At 46.6% G+C, this 20,389-nt stretch overlaps 1 protein-coding gene across 8 annotated transcripts in view; it reads right to left on the bottom strand.

Annotated features, from left to right (window-relative positions):
- The window catches only part of LOC139048130 (uncharacterized), a 424,803-nt gene that overhangs the window by 283,293 nt on the left and 121,121 nt on the right, over positions 1–20,389 (bottom strand). For 3 of the 8 annotated variants that reach the window (XM_070522634.1, XM_070522635.1, XM_070522636.1), the window contains 2 exons: positions 18,335–18,355; positions 18,167–18,219 (listed from right to left, as the gene is read on the bottom strand). The exons of 2 other annotated variants lie outside the window; for them this stretch is intronic. In XM_070522634.1, the coding sequence (XP_070378735.1) occupies positions 18,167–18,219; positions 18,335–18,355 (74 nt within the window). Of the gene's footprint in view, positions 1–18,166; positions 18,220–18,334; positions 18,404–20,389 lie in introns of all 8 variants that reach the window. 3 more of the 8 variants (XM_070522640.1, XM_070522638.1, XM_070522639.1) reach the window with 1 other exon arrangement.

Below are 20,389 nucleotides of genomic sequence, written 5' to 3'. Positions count from 1 at the left end.
TAAAAGAGGCTGTGTGTTTATGTGTAATTTGCGCCTTCCAGACGGCAAATATCGTGCACTCAGCTATCGCTTCCGTTAAATAGTTGGTTCGTGTACACTAATGCGAGGTTTTCATGAGTGGTCTAGTTGCTGCAACCTTAGTCCTTGTATTTTTTAAGTGCAAAGCACAGTTATCAGGTGCAAAAGCCTGCTTTGCTTGATGTGTTTCGTGATACCTGTCATGCGCATTGCTATATGCATAGTAAACAGGTAGATTTTGCTTTTCAGGTGAGTGAAACTGGTGTGCGATGAAACGTATCATATTCCATGTTGATATTTAATGCTGGTAGCTGGCGTGGCATACAGGGTGTCTCCTGTAACTTGAGCCAAACATTGAAAATATGCTAATCCCACGTAGCTTCGCAGAATCAAGGTAATGGTGTTTGCCTTGGCTTGGAGATACTCATATTTCTGTTTCATTTCACCAGATTCAATCATTAGTCTTCGGTAATTAATCAACATCTCAAATATTATCATTAATACGTGCCGCATAAAAGTGTTCTTCCAAGCGTGAAAGAAGCCTGCCACACAAAAGCCACACAAAATTGTTGGGCGACTGCCCATTCGGAGTACTTTGCTCGTATTCACGAGCTTCTTCCTCACTCGGAAAAGCACTTCTATGCAGCATGTCTCGAACAACATAAAGCTGTATGGGGAGCTTTTCATGTTGCTCTACAATTTTCTCATGGGCACTTCTAATCTAATTGTAATATTTGAAAAGTTGAATAATTAACGAAGACGAAATGTTTATTTTGGTAGAATGAAAAAAATCTGAGTATCTCCAAGTGACGGTAAACAACATTGCCTTGGTTCTATCGAGCTATGTCAAATTTGTATATTTTTAATATTTGGCTCAAGTTACGTGGGACAACCTGTATAACCAGAGCTTCACCAATTGCTGTTGACCCTCCTTCTGTTACATTCCTCCTGTTACCCGAATTCGAGATTTTGCTTTTAAATATGCAGGACTAGTAGACAGTCTAGGCGCGCTCTGTCTTAGACACACGTCAGGCCTTTAGTAGACGGTTTTATGAGCTTTGAGGATATCGGCCTGTGCTTTGTGGATGAACAGTGATGTGGCATGACCGTGTTTTTGCTAATTTTCGTGTGGCAATGACGCTTAAATATTGCAGGAAATGAATGAGCTGGCTTAAAAACAGCGGTTAAGGGGCACGAAGGGCGAGAGCATGATGTAAACTGGGCTTCGTGACCATGTTCAATGTGCTCAGGCTGCGATTCCATTATGCAAGCTTTATAGTTGTGTCGGCGACATGGCCCCTGAGACTGCACCATTTTGGAGGCCACGCTACTGAATTTGCTGGGTAGGGCACTATCTACAAGTAGCTAAGAGCACGAGGTCGAGGGATTGAATCCCGGCCACGGCTGCCGCATTTCGATGGGTGCAAAATGCGAACACCCGTGTAGTTAGATCTACGTGCACGTTAAAGAACCCCAGGTGGTCGAAATTTCCGGAGTCCTCCACTACGGCATGCCTCATAATCAGAAAGTGGATTTGGCACGTAAAACCCCATAATTTAAGTAGCTAAGAGCAGATAACAGCAGCCAGAAGAGCGACTTTCAATCAAGGTGCTTTCAAACAAAACCTACAGTCGCAGACAGCTCGATCACATGACTGTGATGCACCCTTCTGTCAGTGCTAGCCAGACCGGAAGCCACAAGCGGTTTTCGGACAGCCTGTGACTGCATAATCGAAGCGGCGCAGTGCTCTCACATACATTAAGTCCACTGCGGGACGAAGGCCTTTCGTAATAATCTGTATATATCTGGCTTGCGCCAACTGACTCCATCCTATGCTTGCATATTTACAAATTTCGCCATGGTGCCTAGTTCTTTATCGTCCTCAACAGCACCTTTTTTATTTATCATGCATATCATATTTTTTCTTTCCGTTGCCTGTTGAGCAAGCCTTCATTCGCAAGCTTCATTTTTATTATGCCAGGTTTCAGTCTCTTAGATTTGTTTTAGGACAATGCAATGATGGTACTTTTATGACTAATGGCAATCTATAGATGGTGGCTCAGTAATGTGAGACGTAAGTCATCCAAACACTTTCTAGTCTTCAAATTTTCTTCTACTGTTCCAGGACTCCTGTGACTAATTGCCTTAAGTTACATATTTCATTGCCTTCTTGCCCTAGACAATATAACTGGTGCCTTCTTGCAGGCCTTTAAAAGTGGCAACATGTGCACTGCAGACAGTAGGGCATGTTCACATAAATTCAACTGGACATGCCTGGCGATCACTTTTATATTAAGTAAAAAAAATTATTTTGCTGCCTGAGCCTGGCGACCATGAAATCAACCTTAGTTTCCCGAGAAAATAAACGTGTTTCTGCAAAAAACAATATAAAATGTCCTGTTTAGTCAGAAGCATTTTGCTTGAATTTTACCGAATCTGCATTTTGAATAGATCTCAAAGAAGTAGTATTGTCGCTGCGGCTTTATATTTTGTACCAGACTGCTGGCCAATAGCAGTATCCAGCGAATTACCACAGAGTATCCCCACTACGGTATAAAGAAGAAAATTTTGGAACACAACATTGCACAAATTGGCCGAAGTTTTTTTCTTTGCATTCATTAACAGTACGGAATTTGACCAGCCTGTTGCTATGGGCCGTAGAAATTTGAGCAAATAGCTCTTTCCACATTGGCTCTCAAAATCTACGGGAAAGGCTCATGTTTAGGCATGGTAATGAATTACTCTAATTAAAAATTTTAGGAGAGGCTTGATTCATTTCAGAAATTTCACGAATTAAACGCATTCACGTGAAGCAATGCAATCTGGAAAAACATGTTGCGTAATCTGTTTGGTTGTGGGATTGCGAGTTAGCCAACGGACAGAATAAACAGTACTACCTGCCGGAGTCATGTATGGTGTCCAGGCATAGTTGCCGGCTTCTTTACGTCACGAAAATGCTACCGGTTGCTTCGAAAAGCACGCACTAACAAAAGGGCAAATTTTTCAGCGAACTCAGTGCAATATTATAACTTTTTAAGACGGTGGGAAGGGTATGCTGATGCATTCACGACCGTAACTTTCACTTTTCACTGATTGAGTAAAAAGAATATTACAGATTGATACTTCTTCCGTGACACAACAAACCATGTCTGAAAGGGGCTGACAGCTGTTGTGACACAGTTGGGGTGCAAGCATCGTTTCTTTGTATTATTGCTTTTCTACCTGCCGGTCAGCTGGATAGTATCCTTGGCGTGCTTGTTCTGCGTCGGAAGTAAACAACATGCATGGTTTGAGCTTGTTTCAAGAGTGCTTCATTATTTGGGGAACAGTAAAATATGCGAGGTTGTTTAATTAAGCAGTGAAAGTTGAAAGCAATGGTCTGCAGTATGTGGCCATGGCAGCTCTACCTATATGTAGGGTATGTAATCTCCGAATGTGTACACGTGACATCTTTGGCTGTTCCAAGCAAGCCATAATTGACGAGTCCTTTCCATCTGAAGCTTTTTATGCTATAAGGCCACGAATGAATATATACCAACATGGCTGAGTCTAAACCATCTCTTTTGACAAGAGCACTTGTAGTGACAGTTGTCATTTTGAAATAATATTTTGTTTATCTGAGTAACAATAGTGATGATGATGGTAATAATTGAAGAGCCTTAATTGATTAGTGTTTCTTTCTTTTCAGGCAAAGCCAAAAGCATATGAAAGCAGCCAGTCATTCCAATTCTCAACCAATCCTTCCTCTAGTCAGCAATTTCTAGTGTCTATGCGGAAATGACTAGCGCAAGAGTGGACACGGGACGCTAAAAAGGGACAAGGACAGGCGCAAACTTCCAACTGGTGTTCATTACAAAAAGGTATGTATATGTACTCTTGCGCACTTGATCATCATCAGTTACAATTGTGCAAGTCAACATGGTCATCACAAAGAAACGAGCGCACCAAGGCCTAAGGCAGCTTCTCGCCTACAGACCCCATATACGCACATTCTTTAACAGTCAATGCTACGGGATGGCTTGCTAACGCAGTTGTATTCCGTGATAGCCGCTGCCGCAATGATGAGTCTAGTGTTTCCTTTCACGTTGCTTGCTATTATTTCTATTTTTTGTCAAACAGTCGATGACATTTCCATTGGGACCAATGGATTCCAAGGAAACCCTCTCTCCCTTTTTGTACATTCTGATTATGTTCCTGTGGTCTCAAGTTTAGGCAACTTCCCGTTTGTCTCACGTGACGCTGCCCACAGGAAAGAGGTATGTTATGCACCATTCCTCTTGAGCATTCGACGAAACCCTTTCTGTGCACAATGTTGCATGATTTTGATTGCTGACAGGGCTAGTTTTGGCGCATAACTTAGATAGCTTGCGGGGCGCGGAAGAAACGACAAAGACTACAGTCCATTGACCTATTTTCTTTTGTTACACCTATGTGATACTGTTCGCAGGAATCTAGCAGTCATCCCATACATTCAAGCTATCTTGCATAAACTAAAGAAAATAGGCCAAAGGGCGGGAGTTTCGGTCGCTTTTCTTACACCCCACAAGTTATCTCAGTTATGCACTAAAACCAACCCTGTCAGCAGACAATCAATTTCATGCAACATTGCTCACAGAAAAGGTTTCGTCGAATACCCAAGGGGAGTAGTGTATAGCATACCTCTTTCCTGTGGGCAGCCCTACGTGGGACAATTGGGAAGGTACCTATACATGAGACTACAGGAACATAATACGAAAGCACACAAAGGGAGAGAGGGTTTCCTTGGAATCCATTGCTCCCAATGGAAATGTCATCCACTCTGAAAAAAACAGAAATATTAGCAAGCAACGCAGAAGGAAGCACTAGGTCGATCATTGAGGCGGCAGATATCGCAGAAGGCAACTGCGTTAGCAAACTATCCCTACCATCGACGTTAAAGAATTTGCATACCTGGGGTCTGTATGTGGGAGGCCGCCTTAGGCCTTGGGTGGCCTTGGTGTGCTCTTGTAAATTATTATGATCAAGTGTGCAAGAGTATATATTGACACGTGTACTTATATTTATCGGGCGACCACGTTTCACCGCCTAACAAATCTTATCGCACAGCACGGGACGCGCTTGCATGTATCCGAAGTTTCTGGAAAGTTATCGATGCTTCCATCCGCAGTCAGTTTTCGCCGAACCTTGTGTTATCTGATTTATTCGCCTGACGCGCATGGTGTAGAACTTTGTGGAAGGCATGCGGGTCCCGACGATTAGTCTGGAAAATTCGATGACTACTGTATAAAAGCAGACGCGCTTGAACCGCTGATCAGATTTTCGACGATCTCCGAGTGTGTTCGCCGCTATCGTTGTGCTTTAAGTGTAGCCTGTTTTGTGGGCACAGGTTCACCCAATAAAAGCTAGTTTTGTCTTTCACAGTACTGCTACTGTGTTCTTTCTTCACCGTCACTACCACGTGACATCTGGTGGAGGTGCTAGTGCGTTCATGTAGCGAACGCCCCCGCAAAGCCGCGATCCAAGCCCGAAGCCCGAGGACAAAACCGACACCGCCCAAGACCAGCGTGCTAGCCGTAGACTGCAAGGACTGCCCCCAGAGCACGGACGTCTACCTGAGGCGACAAACAAGATCGTGGTCAAGACAACCTCAATGGCTGCCCCAGCGTCCCCCGTTACCCTACAACAACCCCGGGAACCACCGACCTTCCATGGAGCAGCGACTGAAGACCCGGAATCCTGGCTGGAGACCTACGAGCGAATCGCGACATTCAACAACTGGGACTCCAATGACAAGCTGCGGCATGTCTACTTCGCCTTAGAAGACGCCGCCAGAACGTGGTTTGAGAACAAGGAGTCGACATTGACTACGTGGGACCTGTTCCGTAGCGGCTTCCTGCGCACCTTTACGAGCGTCGTGCGCAAGGAAAGGGCCGAAGCCATGCTGGACGCCCGAGTGCAGCTACCGAACGGGAACGTTGCCATCTTCACGGAAGAAATGAACCGTCTCTTCCGCCACGCCGACCCGGATATGCCCGAAGAGAAGAAAGTCCGCCTTCTCATGCGTGGTGTGAAGGAGGAACTTTTCGGCGCAATGGTACGAAGCCCACCGAAGACGGTAGAAGAGTTCCTTCGCGAGGCAACCAGCATCGAGAAGACACTCGAAATGCGGAACCGGCAATTCATCCGCCGTACAAGCTCTACCCACTACGCAGCCATTCAATCACTGGCCACGGGCGATCAGCGCGAGACCATCAGGGCCATTGTGCGCGAAGAACTGCGCAAGATGTTGCCTTCGTCGCAGCCTCAAGTGGCCTCGATCGCCGACATCGTGAAAGAAGAGGTGCACCGATCCCTGGGAGTTCCCGAGGTGGAACCAGAATCACCGCAGCCGGAAGCAATGACCTACGCCGCCGCCGTCGCCCGCCGTCAAGGCCCCCCTGCGCGACCGCGCCAGGGTCCTTCAACGCCGCAATTCCGTCGTCCGCCGCCGCCGCCGCCGCCGCCAGCGCGCCAATACGTCGCCCAGCGCACCTACGCGAGGAAGACGGACATTTGGCGAGCCCCCGGCCACCGCCCGCTCTGCTATCACTGCGGAGAAGCCGGCCATGTGTACCGCCGATGCCCATACCGCGACCTGGGACTGAGAGGGTTCGCCGTCAGCGCGCCGCGTCCACAGCTTGGGGAGCGCCCACGTGAAATCGCCGATTACCTAGCCGCCACCCAGTGGAACTCTCGACGACCGTCCCGTTCGCCGTCACCAGGCCGATACCTGTCACCGCAGCGCCGACCGTACACTGGTCCAGCTCGGGGCCGCTCTGCGAGCCCATATCCGGAAAACTAAAAGCAGCAACCGATGGAGGTGCGGTTGCTGTTCGTCGAACTGACGAAGATCTTCCGCCGCCGACGAAGACGACGAAGAGACCATCTCGACGACATAATAACGACACGCCGCCGTCCCGACGAAGTCAGGAAGCCAAGACTACACCGACGAAAGACGACTTGACGACGCGACGTTCCAGCTTCACTTCAACACGACGCAGCCGTGATCCGACGCCAAGACCTAACTGCAACGCCAGACAAAGAACCACCGACCTCGATGTGCTTCTCGACGGCCACGCAGTTACCGCCTTAGTGGACACAGGGGCTGATTACTCTGTCATGAGTGGACACATCGCCGCCCAGTTGAAGAAGGTCAAGACTGAATGGGAAGGCCCTCAAATTCGCACCGCTGGAGGACACCTGATTACGCCAACTGGAATCTGCACGGCAAGAATAACCATTCATGACCGGACTTACCCTGCCACCTTCGTTATCCTCCAACAGTGTTCTCGAGACGTCATTCTCGGTATGGACTTCCTGAACCAACACTGCGCAGTCATCGACTTGAAGTCGAAGTCAATAACGCTGTCGGAAGATAAAGCGACACCGCCGGAGAGCCCTAGTAGTCACCACGCCTTGAGTGTGCTCGAAGACCAAGTGAGCATCCCGCCCCGCTCCAGCATTGTTATTTTGGTCGGCACCAAAATACCCGCTGACGTAGGTGTCATCGAAGGCGACCAACGTCTCCTGCTAGACCGTGAAATTTGCGTCGCAAGAGGGATTGCTCGACTGCATGGAGGGAAAACTGAAGTGTTGCTGACAAACTTCAGCCAGGAGTTCAAGCACATCAACAAGGGCACGACGATCGCGTACATCGAGGAAATTCTGGAAACCAGTAATGCGTTTGTCCTCTCGGATTCCGCCGCATCTACCCCGACGACCATGGGCAGGTTGCAAGTGCTAGGCGGCGCCCCGTCTTTCCGACCCCTAGCGCCATCTGACAAACAGTTGCGCAAATGTGGTAGGATTACTCACGGCGTCAGCAGCCCGCACTGCGTGTTTGGCGTCCTGTCAAACGATAGCGATGGCGCGAAACAGCGTGCCGATATTAATTTTAACCGGGTTTCTGGGATTTGCAAGATCTTCATAGCTTTTTTCGTGAAAAGAATTTAGGGAAAGGAAGTCGTCTATTTGAAGTGGGGCACATCTACGACGTGAGGGAAGTGTTGAACTCGCACTGATCGGAAGTGACTGCTAGGTTTATTCCGCAAACGAAAAATAATGCACCAGCGAGATGCGTGAAGCTCAGCGTAATTTACTTCGTTATCTACGGTGTGGACGCATGAAATTGTAGGCGAAATTGATTCTTGAAGATCGGCGACAGCAGATAAATCCTAGCGGGGAGCTGCGATTGCCGTGCTGGCATCGCAGGGAAGTGCAAGGACGCCGCGGTAGTTTCCCTGTACATACATGACGGCAAATACGAATCCAAAACATCTCATCCAAGAACGTGGGGCGTATGAACGACTCGTAAGACCTACCAGAGGTATTCTAACGCTGCTCTCCCCAAACACAAAAAAGGGGATGAACTTAATTACCAGTTGTGTTAGACTACGCTGGGAAAATATTTTCGCCCAAGTTACTGGAAGTGCGATACTTTTATGTTGCGATTTTTCAGTGCGTGCAAAGGAGGTTCCAATAAACCACGTTGTCAAAAATTTTGGTGATCTCATCTGCACCTTCGTTGATATGCTGCCATGGGCGCAGAAGAGTGTATGCCAGCTCAGCCGGCTGCAACCCCTCCTCAAACCTCTCAGTAAGCCCTAGCGCTGTTCGAATGGGAGAGGATTGGGAAAGAGTTCCGCGGCTTTACTGCGGTACAGTGTAGGAACAAGCTACTTTGTTTGATGCATATCCTGGTACGCACTGCAGGCAGTGGCGTAGCAGGGGGGGGGGGGGGGAGGCATGGGCTCCGTGTGCAAGGGGCCAGTGGAGGGGGGGGGGGGTCATATACGTCTGGAGACACACAGAAATTGTTGATACCCTCGCCTTCCTCCAATAAACCCGGGGGAGGGGACAGCTAGAAGACCTATGGGCCCCGGGTACCAGACGACCTAGCTACGCTACTGACTGTAGGTGTCCCGTTGCTGCCATCATTGCTGTAAAAGCAAAGAATTCAGAGTTATAACGCACTTGGCATAACGCCGGAACATAAAACAGCTTATGCCGTCGGACGAGCGCTATCCAGTGTTGACGCCGTTCTGTTTCATACGGTCGGCTTGGAAACCTGTAAAACTTTGTTCCTCGTGAGTTGGTCTACGTGCTGTTGCAGTCCACTACTCAACAGCTCGGGTTGCACTTCGGCATTGTTCAGAAAAGGCAACAGCTACGCGCGAAACAGTGCGCATACAGGCTTTCCGAACGCAAGCGGGCCGGTCGTATCCTGCCGGTTCTGCGCTCGCCGCCGCGAGGGGCGCCCTAGTAGGCGCAGGAACTACGTTCGCAACCTGCCTATACTTCCCGAACCAGACTACGACATTAATCCAAGTCTCCCAGTGGTTAAGCAACAGCAGCTCAGAAGTCTGCTCCGACGATATAAAGGCTGCTTTTCGACGTCATCGAGGATTCGACAAACACCAGTCGCCAAGCATCGAATAATCACCGAGGAGTGCGCTCGACCACTCCGCCAAAGCCCTTACCGAGTTTCGCCGCGAGAACGCGAAGCTATAAGAGAACAAGTCGACGAAATGCTGCGCGACGACGTCATCCAGCCGTCGAAAAGCCCGTGGGCATCCCCTGTTGTCCTGGTGAAGAAAAAGGACGAAACCCTACGTTTCTGCGTCGATTATCGTCGTCTGAACAAGATCACGAAGAAGGACGTATACCCCCTTCCACGGATAGACGACGCATTGGATCGGCTCTGCAACGCTAAGTACTTCTCCTCGATGGACCTCCAGTCTGGCTATTGGCAAATAGAAGTCGACGAAAGAGATCGCGAAAAGACCGCCTTCATCACCCCAGATGGCCTCTACGAGTTCAAGGTTATGCCATTTGGACTGTGCTCGGCGCCTGCAACGTTCCAGCGCGTGATGGACATGGTTTTAGCGGGATTGAAATGGCAGACCTGTCTCGTTTACTTGGATGACGTCGTTGTATTCGCCGGAAATTTCGACGATCACCTTAGGCGGCTTGCCACAGTACTAGAGGCCATCAAGTCATCAGGGCTCACTCTCAAGCCAGAAAAATGCCGCTTCACTTACGACGAGCTTCTGTTCCTAGGCCACGTCATCAGTAAATCCGGAGTACGCCCCGACCCCCAGAAAACAGCTGCCATCGCAAAGTTCCCGCAGCCCACCGACAAGAAGGAAGTGCGTAGATTCCTTGGCATGTGTGCCTACTACAGGCGCTTTGTCAAGGACTTCTCACGCATCGCCGAGCCGTTGACACGTCTAATTAATGTGATGTTGAGTTCAAGTGGGAAACGCCGCAGGCCGACGCATTTGAAGAACTCAAACGACGCATGCAGTCGCCGCTGGTACTTGCGCACTTCGACGAGTACGCCGATACAGAAATACATACTGACGCCAGTAGCCTAGGCCTCGGTGCCGTTCTAGTCCAGAGGAAAAACGGAGTCGAACAGGTGATATCTTACGCTAGCCGGTCGCTGTCAAAAGCGGAAGGCAACTATTCCACGACCGAAAAGGAATGCCTGACCATCGTTTGGGCTACAGCTAAATTTCGCCCTTATCTTTATGGCAGGCCATTCAAAGTCGTCAGTGACCATCACGCGTTGTGTTGGCTAGCGAGTATAAAGGATCCTTCAGGACGACTGGCGCGGTGGAGCCTCAGACTACAAGAATACGACATCACTGTAACCTACAAGTCCGGACGAAACCACTCCGATGCCGATTGCCTATCACGCGCCCCCATTGACCCGCCGCCGCAAGATGACGAAGATGACGACGCCTTCCTTGGCATGATAAGCGCGGAAGACTTCGCTGAACAGCAACGGGCAGACCCGGAGTTAAAAGGTCTGGTGGAATATTTGGAAGGGCACACCGACGTTGTCCCCAGGGCATTTAGGCGCGGATTATCTTCCTTCACACTTCAAAACAATCTCCTCCTGAAGAAGAACTTTTCACCAGTCCGCGCCAACTACCTTCTTGTTGTCCCGTCAGGACTTCGTCCAGAAGTATTGCATGCCCTACATGACGATCCGACAGCTGGACACCTCGGTTTTTCCCGGACACTGTCGAGGATACAAGAAAAGTATTATTGGCCGTGCCTGACCGCCGACGTCGCCCGTTATGTCAGAACATGCCGAGACTGTCAGCGACGCAAGACACCGCCGACAAGGCCAGCCGCATTACTACAGCCAATCGAGCCTCCTTGCCGACCATTCCAGCAGATCGGGATGGACTTGCTGGGACCCTTTCCGACGTCAACAACCGGAAATAAGTGGATCGTCGTGGCAACAGACTACCTCACCCGCTTCGCTGAAACTAAAGCACTGCCGAAAGGTAGCGCAGCCGAAGTGGCGAAATTCTTTGTTGAAAACATCCTGCTTCGACATGGCGCCCCAGAAGTCCTCATCACCGACAGAGGAACGGCCTTTACAGCGGAGCTCACCCAAGCCTTTCTGAAATACAGTCAGACAAGGCACAGGAGGACCACGGCCTACCACCCGCAGACGAATGGTCTTACGGAGCGGCTGAATAAGACCCTCGCCGACATGCTAGCGATGTACGTCGACGTCGAACACAAGACCTGGGATGCCGTCCTGCCGTACGTAACATTCGCTTACAACACGGCGGTGCAAGAAACAACACAGATCACGCCGTTTAAGCTGGTTTACGGCAGGAATCCGACGACGACGCTCGACGCCATGCTGCCGCACGTCACTGACGAGGAAAATCTTGACGTCGCTAGCTATCTCCAGCGCGCCGAAGAAGCCCGGCAGCTCGCCCGCCTGCGGATCAAGAACCAGCAGAGGACCGACAGCCGATACTACAACCTCCGACGACGCTTTGTCGAGTACCAATCCGGTGACCATGTTTGGGTTTGGACCCCTATACGCCGACGAGGACTGAGCGAGAAGCTTTTGCGTCGCTATTTCGGACCGTACAGGATCATCCGACGTATTGGCGCACTGGACTATGAGGTCGTGCCAGACGGCATTTCGCTGTCACAGCGGCGCCGCTCACGACCTGAAATTGTCCACGTTGTGCGACTCAAGCCGTACCACCAGCGTTGACAAACTTTGGGACTTCGCGTAACTAACCTTCGGACTTTGTTTCTTTTTGTTGTTTTGTTACTTATGTGTCCTTTTGTGTTTCGCTCTCTTTGTAGCATCGGGACGATGCTTTTTAAGAGGGGGGTATTGACACGTGTACTTATATTTATCGGGCGACCACGTTTCGCCGCCTAACAAATCTTATCGCACAGCACGGGACGCGCTTGCATGTATCCGAAGTTTCTGGAAAGTTATCGATGCTTCCATCCGCAGTCTGTTTTCGCCGAACCTTGTGTTATCTGATTTATTCGCCTGACGCGCATGGTGTAGAACTTTGTGGAAGGCATGCGGGTCCCGACGATTAGTCTGGAAAATTTGATGACTACTGTATAAGAGCAGACGCGCTTGAACCGCTAATCAGATTTTCGACGATCGCCAACTGTGTTCGCCGCTATCGTTGTGCTTTAAGTGTAGCCTGTTTTGTGGGCACGGGTTCGCCCAATAAAAGCTAGTTTTGTCTTTCACAGTACTGCTACTGTGTTCTTTCTTCACCGTCACTACCACGTGACAATATACATGCCTTTCCGTAATAAACACCAGTTGGAAGTTCGCATCTGTTCTTGTCGCCTTTTTAGTGTCCCGAGTCCACTCTTGCGCAAGTCACTTTAACATGGAATACCAACAAGCCCGGTCTCGCACCCTGCTCTAGTGTGTTGTCATGCAAGTTCTTTTTTTTCAGTGAAAGAGAATAAACACATATTTGTTCAGATTCAAGCGGCTTGTTGTTTCACGGACACAAATCTCTATGTATGCTGTGTACATGCCGTGTGTAGAACCCAAGTGCAACATGACAACACAGACACGAAGAATAAGCGGTATAGAAAACAACGACACTAGGAGGAAACATGCAAACACAGCAGGTTCTGTGTGCTTTGATTTCTGCCCCGATTCGAGCTATATCTTAAATGATGTTGCGAGTTATCCACGTTGTGATGTACGACATGGGTGGTTCATTGGCCAAAATAACGCATTCCTATGAATGAAGCAATTTGGCTGGAGAACACGAGCATTACCATTTACAAAATCTAGAAATATTGCAAACAGAATTTGCGCCTGTCAATACAAAACAACATAAAATTGAGCAATTTGATATGGATTCATGGTGTGAAAATGCAAGCATAGATAACATGGACACAAGACTAATGAAATGAATTGTGTTTCCATTTTCTTTCCGTTATATTGGTATCTTTTATGTGCATACCTTTCTTTACCATGGTCTGTCCACTTTTCAATTCCCCATTTCTTCATTACCAAAGTACGGTCATGTACAGTAATCACAAGTACGGGGCTCTATTTACAGCATTTGCGTTTTACGGAACTCAGCGTTTTTCTTATTTGCAAAATACGGTCAATTCTGTTATCACAACTACGGAGCCCACCGTTTTTCATTTATCGGAAATACTTTTTACCGCCTATCCGGTCTAAGGAAACATCGTTCATTCATTTACGGAATGGTGTCCGGCAACGTTTTACCTGCAATTTTGACCGTAAACTGAATATTTTATTTATTTATTTATTTATTTATTTATTTATTTATTATTTATCATACCCTCAAGGTACGGTTGTACATTGCAGAGGGGAGGGGCAAAGTAAGTAAATACAGAGGCAAATCACAAAATAAGAAAGGAAGGCAAACAACATGGCAAAAAAACATCGTATACAAAATAATAATGGTAAAAAGAAACTTGTGAGCGTGGCAAAAATACATGGCATAACAAAATAAAGAAAGGAAAGAACATACGATATAAAAATACAAGCCAAAATGTAAAAACAATGACATAAAAGCAGTTATTATACTGAACAAGCAAACGCAACAATAATTTATAACATGAAGCTTTGAAGTGTGCTTTTAAAGTTATTGGTGTCAATAATGCTTGTAAGTGATGCGGGTAAGTTATTCCAATCTTTGCTCGTTTGGGGAAGAAATGAATATGAAAAGCCGACGGTGTTGCAGTGCGGAATGTTTACCTTTTGGCGGTGGTCTAAGCGAGATGAAATGTATGGTGGGGGTTGGACAAAGATAGAACGTAAATATGTGTTATGGTAGTAGATTTTGTGGAAAAGACATATGCGATATAGTTTTCTACGGGTTGATAAGAGCGGGAGGTGAAGGAGAGCTTTCATGTTAGTGACACTCGCAGTTCTTTGGTAGTTGGTGAGAATGAAACGGGCTGATCGATTCTGTATTGCCTCTAGAGACTGTATGAGGGTGTCATGACCGGGGTCCCATACTGATGACGCGTACTCTAGTTGTGGGCGAATGTAAGTTGTGTACAGTAAAAGTTTTAGTGATGATGGTGCTTGAGAAAATTTTCGACGAAAGTATCCTAGTGTGCGAGTGGCCTTAGATGTTATGTGATCAATGTGAGTTTTCCAGGATAGATTGCTGGCAATGTGAACCCCCAAGTATCGATATGACGTTACACATTCTAGTGGGATGTTATTTAGCGTATAGGTGGGGCAGATGACGTTAGTACGAGAAATCCTCATTGTCTTACACTTTCTAATGTTTAATTCCATGCGCCACGTACGACACCACTCATTTATGTTATTGAGATCCTCCTGAATTAGTAGAATATCTGAAGAATTAGTTATTTTACGATACAAGACGCAGTCATCCGCAAAAAGACAAATGTTCGAGGAAACGTGAGTGGGCAAGTCGTTAATATAAATTAGGAATAATAAAGGACCGAGCACAGACCCTTGCGGGACGCCGGAGTCAACAGGGGCTAAAGGTGAGTTAGCGTCATTAGTGGTTACAAATTGAACACGTGATGTCAGAAACGCGCGAATCCAATTAATTATGGAGGGGTCTATGTTTAGAACGCCTAATTTATGAAGAAGCAATGCATGGTTCACTTTGTCAAATGCTTTAGAGAAGTCGAGAAATATACAATCTGTTAAAAAACCAGAATCTAAATTGGCATGTAGGGCATTAGTGAAGAGGATAAGCTGAGTGTCACAAGAGAAGTTCTTACGGAATCCATGCTGCATACCTGTGAAGAAGTTGTTATTTTCAAGAAAATTAACCAGATGCGTGTATATTATATGCTCCATAACTTTGCATGGTACAGATGTAAGTGAAATAGGTCTATAGTTGAGTGGATCATGGGTTGGTCCGGTTTTGTGAATGGGGATTACTTTGCCAATTTTCCAATCATACGGTAAGGTGCCAGAGTTGTAAGATTGTGAGTAAATGCATTCTAGTAGGATTGAACAGTATTCCGCTGTGTTTTGTAAGAATATAGTGTTAATTTCATCTACCCCACATGATGCTTTAGGTTTTAAGTTTTGTATTATGGCTTTGATACCAGTTGCGTCGAAAACGATGGGATCCATGAAATGGTAGTTAGTTGATTTTATCTCAGGCATCGGATCAGGGGTCTGAGGTGATGAGAATGACTGAGTGAAGGTATCGTTAAGTACAGTAGAACACAATAGGTCAGGTACTGGGTCCCCAGAAGTTGTTAGCAATGATATTCCAGTTTTATGGTTGTTTCCTCGTATGGCTTCCCAGAAGCGTTTTGGATTAGTCTTCAATAAATTTGGAAGTGTACAATTAAGGAATGAAAATTTGGATGACCTTAGGGCTTTAATATATGAAATTGCTGCGTGTTTATATGATAGCCAATGCGTCTGTTTTGAGGAATGTTTCGCTGTACGGAATAAACGTTTTTTCCTGTTTGATAACCGATTAAGATATGTGCTGTACCATGGTGCTCTACTGTTGGCATAGACGGATCGAAGGGGTACGTGTTTGGTGATAAGCTCACTTATTTTATTTTTGAAGATAGACCAGTTAGTTTCTACGGAGCGTTGCAGATAAAGTGGGAGGAATGTGTCTAGAAATATGCATAGTTCTCTGTTGATGGCTTGATAGTTAGCTTTTTTATAATCTCGGAACTTTTTCCGCTGTCGGTATGTTTTTTGTTGTGTTGTTGTAAGTGTAAAATGCAAGATGTCATGATCGCTCAGTCCGGGCATGTGTGTCACCGCAGAAAAGTTATCGGGCGATGACGTTAGAATGAGGTCCAGAAGTGAAGATGTGTTTTGTGCTATACGTGTTGGAAGTGTGACGATCTGCGATAAGCCGAAGTCAGAGCAAATGGAAATGAACCGATTGGCCTCGGCTGACGAAGGATTAGAAAAGGGATTGACATGTGACCAGACAATGTTAGGAAAATTAAAATCGCCTAAGAGTATGATTTCAGTTCCGGGGAAACGCATGGTAATCTTATTTAAACAATCATATAAGTCATCGCAAAAGGATGAGTCGCTTGATGGGGATCGGTAGCACACACCTAGTATTATTTTTTTAAAACTAATAGTTATACAGCACCAAATTAGCTCTAAATTGGTATCAATGGTCACAAAAAACAATTAATACATTCTTTAACGGCGAGCAGAACGCCACCACCAATTCTACCAGTTTGGTCACTTCGTAAACAACGTATTGGTTCTCGCACTCAAACAGTTCGGCGTTTGTTATTTTACTATTTAACCATGTTTCTGTGAGTACAGTGTACTTCTGATGTCCTAATTCCGAATTTTACTTATTTCATAGCACACCAACTTAATTATTTGGAAAAAAAATCATGCAGTAACTCGTCTGGGAGTTGACTAAGCATGCGTAAGCAATGTGCCACTTGCTCATCTCCACGTAGCCCCATTACCGATGTTATGAAACTCAATCCGACCCGTATAAACCCTTATCGACCATCATTTATTTACTTATTTATTTCTTGTTTATTTAAAATACTTTCAAGGCCCGAAGGTATTACAGAAAGGAGCGGGTGAACATAACAAAAAGAAATTGTGAAAGTTACTGACACATATTCAACGTGGCGTTTCATGAATGCTGGTTTTGGGAAGGTGTCGGTGTGCGGGATGGCTGCAACGGTGTCGGGAAGGTGGTTCCAATCTTTGCCTGTGCAAGGGATGAATGCATTACTACGAAGTTTAGTACTTGAATACGGCACACCAACGTTGAAACTGTGGTCACAGCGAGATGATATGTATGAAGGTTGGGTGATAAGCTTTTCTTTTAACAAAGGGTTCTGGCGGTATATTTTATGGAATAGCGAAAGACGGAATCAGCTACGACGGAAAGAATGTTCTCGCAAGTGAAGTGTTGTCTTCATTGAGGTAACGCTAGCATGTCGGGAGTAGTTTGATAACATGAAACGCGCTGCACAATTTTGAATGGCTTTTATGCTGTTTATGAGTGCAATGTTAGCCGGGTCCCAAATGGCGCATGCGTATTCTAGTTTGGAGCGAACTAATGTTTTGTAGAGAGTTAGTCTCAGTGACGATGGTGCGGATTAGAAGTTTCGGCGCAAATAGCCCAACATGCGATTGGCATTGCTACATATAATGTCGACATGCCAGAAAAGGTTGCTGGTGATGTTTAGTCCAAGGTATTTGTGCGATGAGACAACTGAGAGAGGGCTATTATTGAGGAAATAGGTATGCCCATTAGTAGTATTGGTACGCTGTGATACGCGCATGCATTTACATTTGCTTAAGTCAAGCTTCATATACCACTTGTTACACCATAACAGAACCTTATTAATGTCGTCTTGAAGTTTACGAGAATCATCAGTCGTCATCAACCACATTGAACATAGTCCGACCTTTATGAACTTTTATCGGTCCTTATCAACCTAGATGTCCAGCGAAGCTTTTGCAAAAACACCACTACATTACCTGAGGGGGGTATGCAATGCTTTATGAATGGTTCGGATGCTTGTTTTGAGGTTGTTCTATTTTGAAACGTATGCTGTTAATTGCGTTGTATGGGTTATATAAATGAATGTATGCACTGTTTGCTTCACTTTGCTGAGTGCTTGTAGCCTCTGCCTTACATGGGTATGAGCCATTTCATTTTTTTGCCTGCCAAGGAGGTATTGATTCATTGCTTACGGGGGCATGGGTCATAGTTTAGGGGGCATGAGCCATAGCATTCGTCTTGCGTGATGGACGGACAGGATTTTCGTTGAGTAGGCATAGAAATGTTTACGCATTTACTAACTTCTGTGTATCTCGTGAATGTCTCACCATTTGTCCTGCGATGCTCGGGGAAGGCGACTGGGGAACTTTCTGCAAAATTTCTTGAAAAGCAAACAAGGAGTTCGTGACATGCCAGTGCTCTGCGGCACATGCGTATATTGCAGCATGCAGTGATCTCAGTGTCCTGAATGAAAGTAAGCGGAAAATATCACTTACTCGTCATGATGTCCAGCACAGCTGTAATCACCAGAGAAGCCGCGAACAAGAGTGTGTGAAATCACAACTCTGAAATGATGTTGTTTAAATTTTTACGTGTCGTTCGAGACCTACAAAAGTTTCTGGTTGTATGGCTAAAGAAAATTAATCTGCCTGGCCAACGCTGCAGTGCCCAAGGCAGAAAGCCGATGCAGTGCAGGACATTGGCACGACAGTACACTTCAGAATAATACAACCATATACTTCTGTGTCACAAGATATTACATAAATAAAAGATATAAAATAGGACTCACAAAAGTCAAAGGCTATTTAACTTGACGAAAATCACATTGTCCGGGTGATTACTGTCCCTTCAGACCACCACCACCACCTTCAGACGTATATAAATCAAACACAACGTATCTTCTGATATTTCTTACTGATATGAATAAACATGTAACCGAATGATGTGGAAAGTGGCAATATTATCAAAATGTCAATTTCGTCCACCGGGCGCGTCTTTTCATCGGACTTGTCTCGTATTTATTTCTTTTTTACAGCGACGCTGGTAGGCGATGCCACCAGTCTTCATGCGGCGCCAGTGAAGGCCGGCGTGCAGCGGCGTGATTGGTATTAGATGCCAATCAAAGAACCATCCGTGACGCAACCTCCATCGGAGCCCCGGTTTAGTTCTGAAACGTGATCTTAATGAATCTAAAATAAAAGATCGTTTGTGTATACTTCCCTCCAATGGACAACTTCCTTCCGCAGTTTAGTGAGTAATCCCTCAGTTTTGCCTCTCACGACGCGCGTTACTGGCTCCACGCTCGACGTCTGCTTTGAGTTTGTACGGATGTGGCGGTGGAATCTGACGGCGTGGTCGGTATCAAATGTCAATCAAATATTCTCGTAGCTTAAGGGTTGAAACAGAACAGCGCGGTATTCACGGGGACAAGCAGGGAGAAACGACACGGACGAGCGCTGACCGTTTCTCCCTGCTTGTCCGCGTGAATACCGCGCTGTTGTTTCAACTATGTCTTACTAACTCGTCCAAACGTCTGTTTTACTTCAGAGCCCAACACACTAACCTACGCCAAGAAGGGACAGCATCACCTTTTCCCACAACCGTTGGGAACGGCGGCAGCAATTAACGCAGCCTGTGTGGAGGTGCGAAAACGGGCGTAATTACCGGGCATCCCCAACGCACCGGCATTCGTATAAACCACGCAGACACAGAATACAGCAGCACGCGTCAGATATACCGCGCGCTATATAGTTACTACGCTCGCTTATACAGGTGAATGTGAAAAGGCTCAGTTATAGGGACCATCTTGAATAGATTTCAGGGCCAGTGGCAAAACAGGCCCCCAGACTACTTCCCAAGGCTGAGAGAACTAGCTTATAACTGATCTACGCTGTTTTTATTGTTCGAGTTGCTCGGATTGCCATGCATCTGTGAAGTACAGGGTCCTGAATATTTCGCTACGTAAGTGAGGAAAAAGGTTCTGCGCTCACCGCTGTATTGTTCTTGCCAAGAATTTGCAGCAGGATCACACTTTGGAATCTACGTCTTCTAGTAAAACACCTGGCACAGTTAGTCGCCTGGTTTCTAAGAAAACAGTGAAAATTTGCTGTACTTATCGCGATTGGGGCGGCTGCCACAGCACAGGCATAACCGTGTGTCGCCGCCTGCCGGCAGGTGCAGACAGCCGCGTTTTGAGGGGTGGCTTCCGCATGTTAGTCGCATAGAGTTAATATAACCAACTCTTGAGGAAAAGCTGGCCCGAAAAAGTGGGAACCGCTAGGGCGCCGCCCTGTTGCTACTGGTCAATGGGGCCAGCGCAGTTACTATTGAAAGAGCTGAAAACAAGTACAGTTCACCTTATGCTTTGTCATTAAAAACCGCATACCTGATGACTCTGTAAAGGTGATGCGTTATTATTAAGTTTGCAGAAAGCGCTTGCTAAGCGCTTTACTTCTGTCAATCACGATGTACACATTCATGCAGTAAAGAATGACGCCAATTTCGGTTTCGAATCTCTGTTTTTTGGATGCGCAGCAGTTTCGTACACTTTA

This window comes from Dermacentor albipictus, chromosome 7 (assembly GCF_038994185.2).
Source record: "Dermacentor albipictus isolate Rhodes 1998 colony chromosome 7, USDA_Dalb.pri_finalv2, whole genome shotgun sequence".
NCBI classification, from domain to species: domain Eukaryota; kingdom Metazoa; phylum Arthropoda; class Arachnida; order Ixodida; family Ixodidae; genus Dermacentor; species Dermacentor albipictus.
This window is presented reverse-complemented; position numbering and strand designations above follow the sequence as displayed.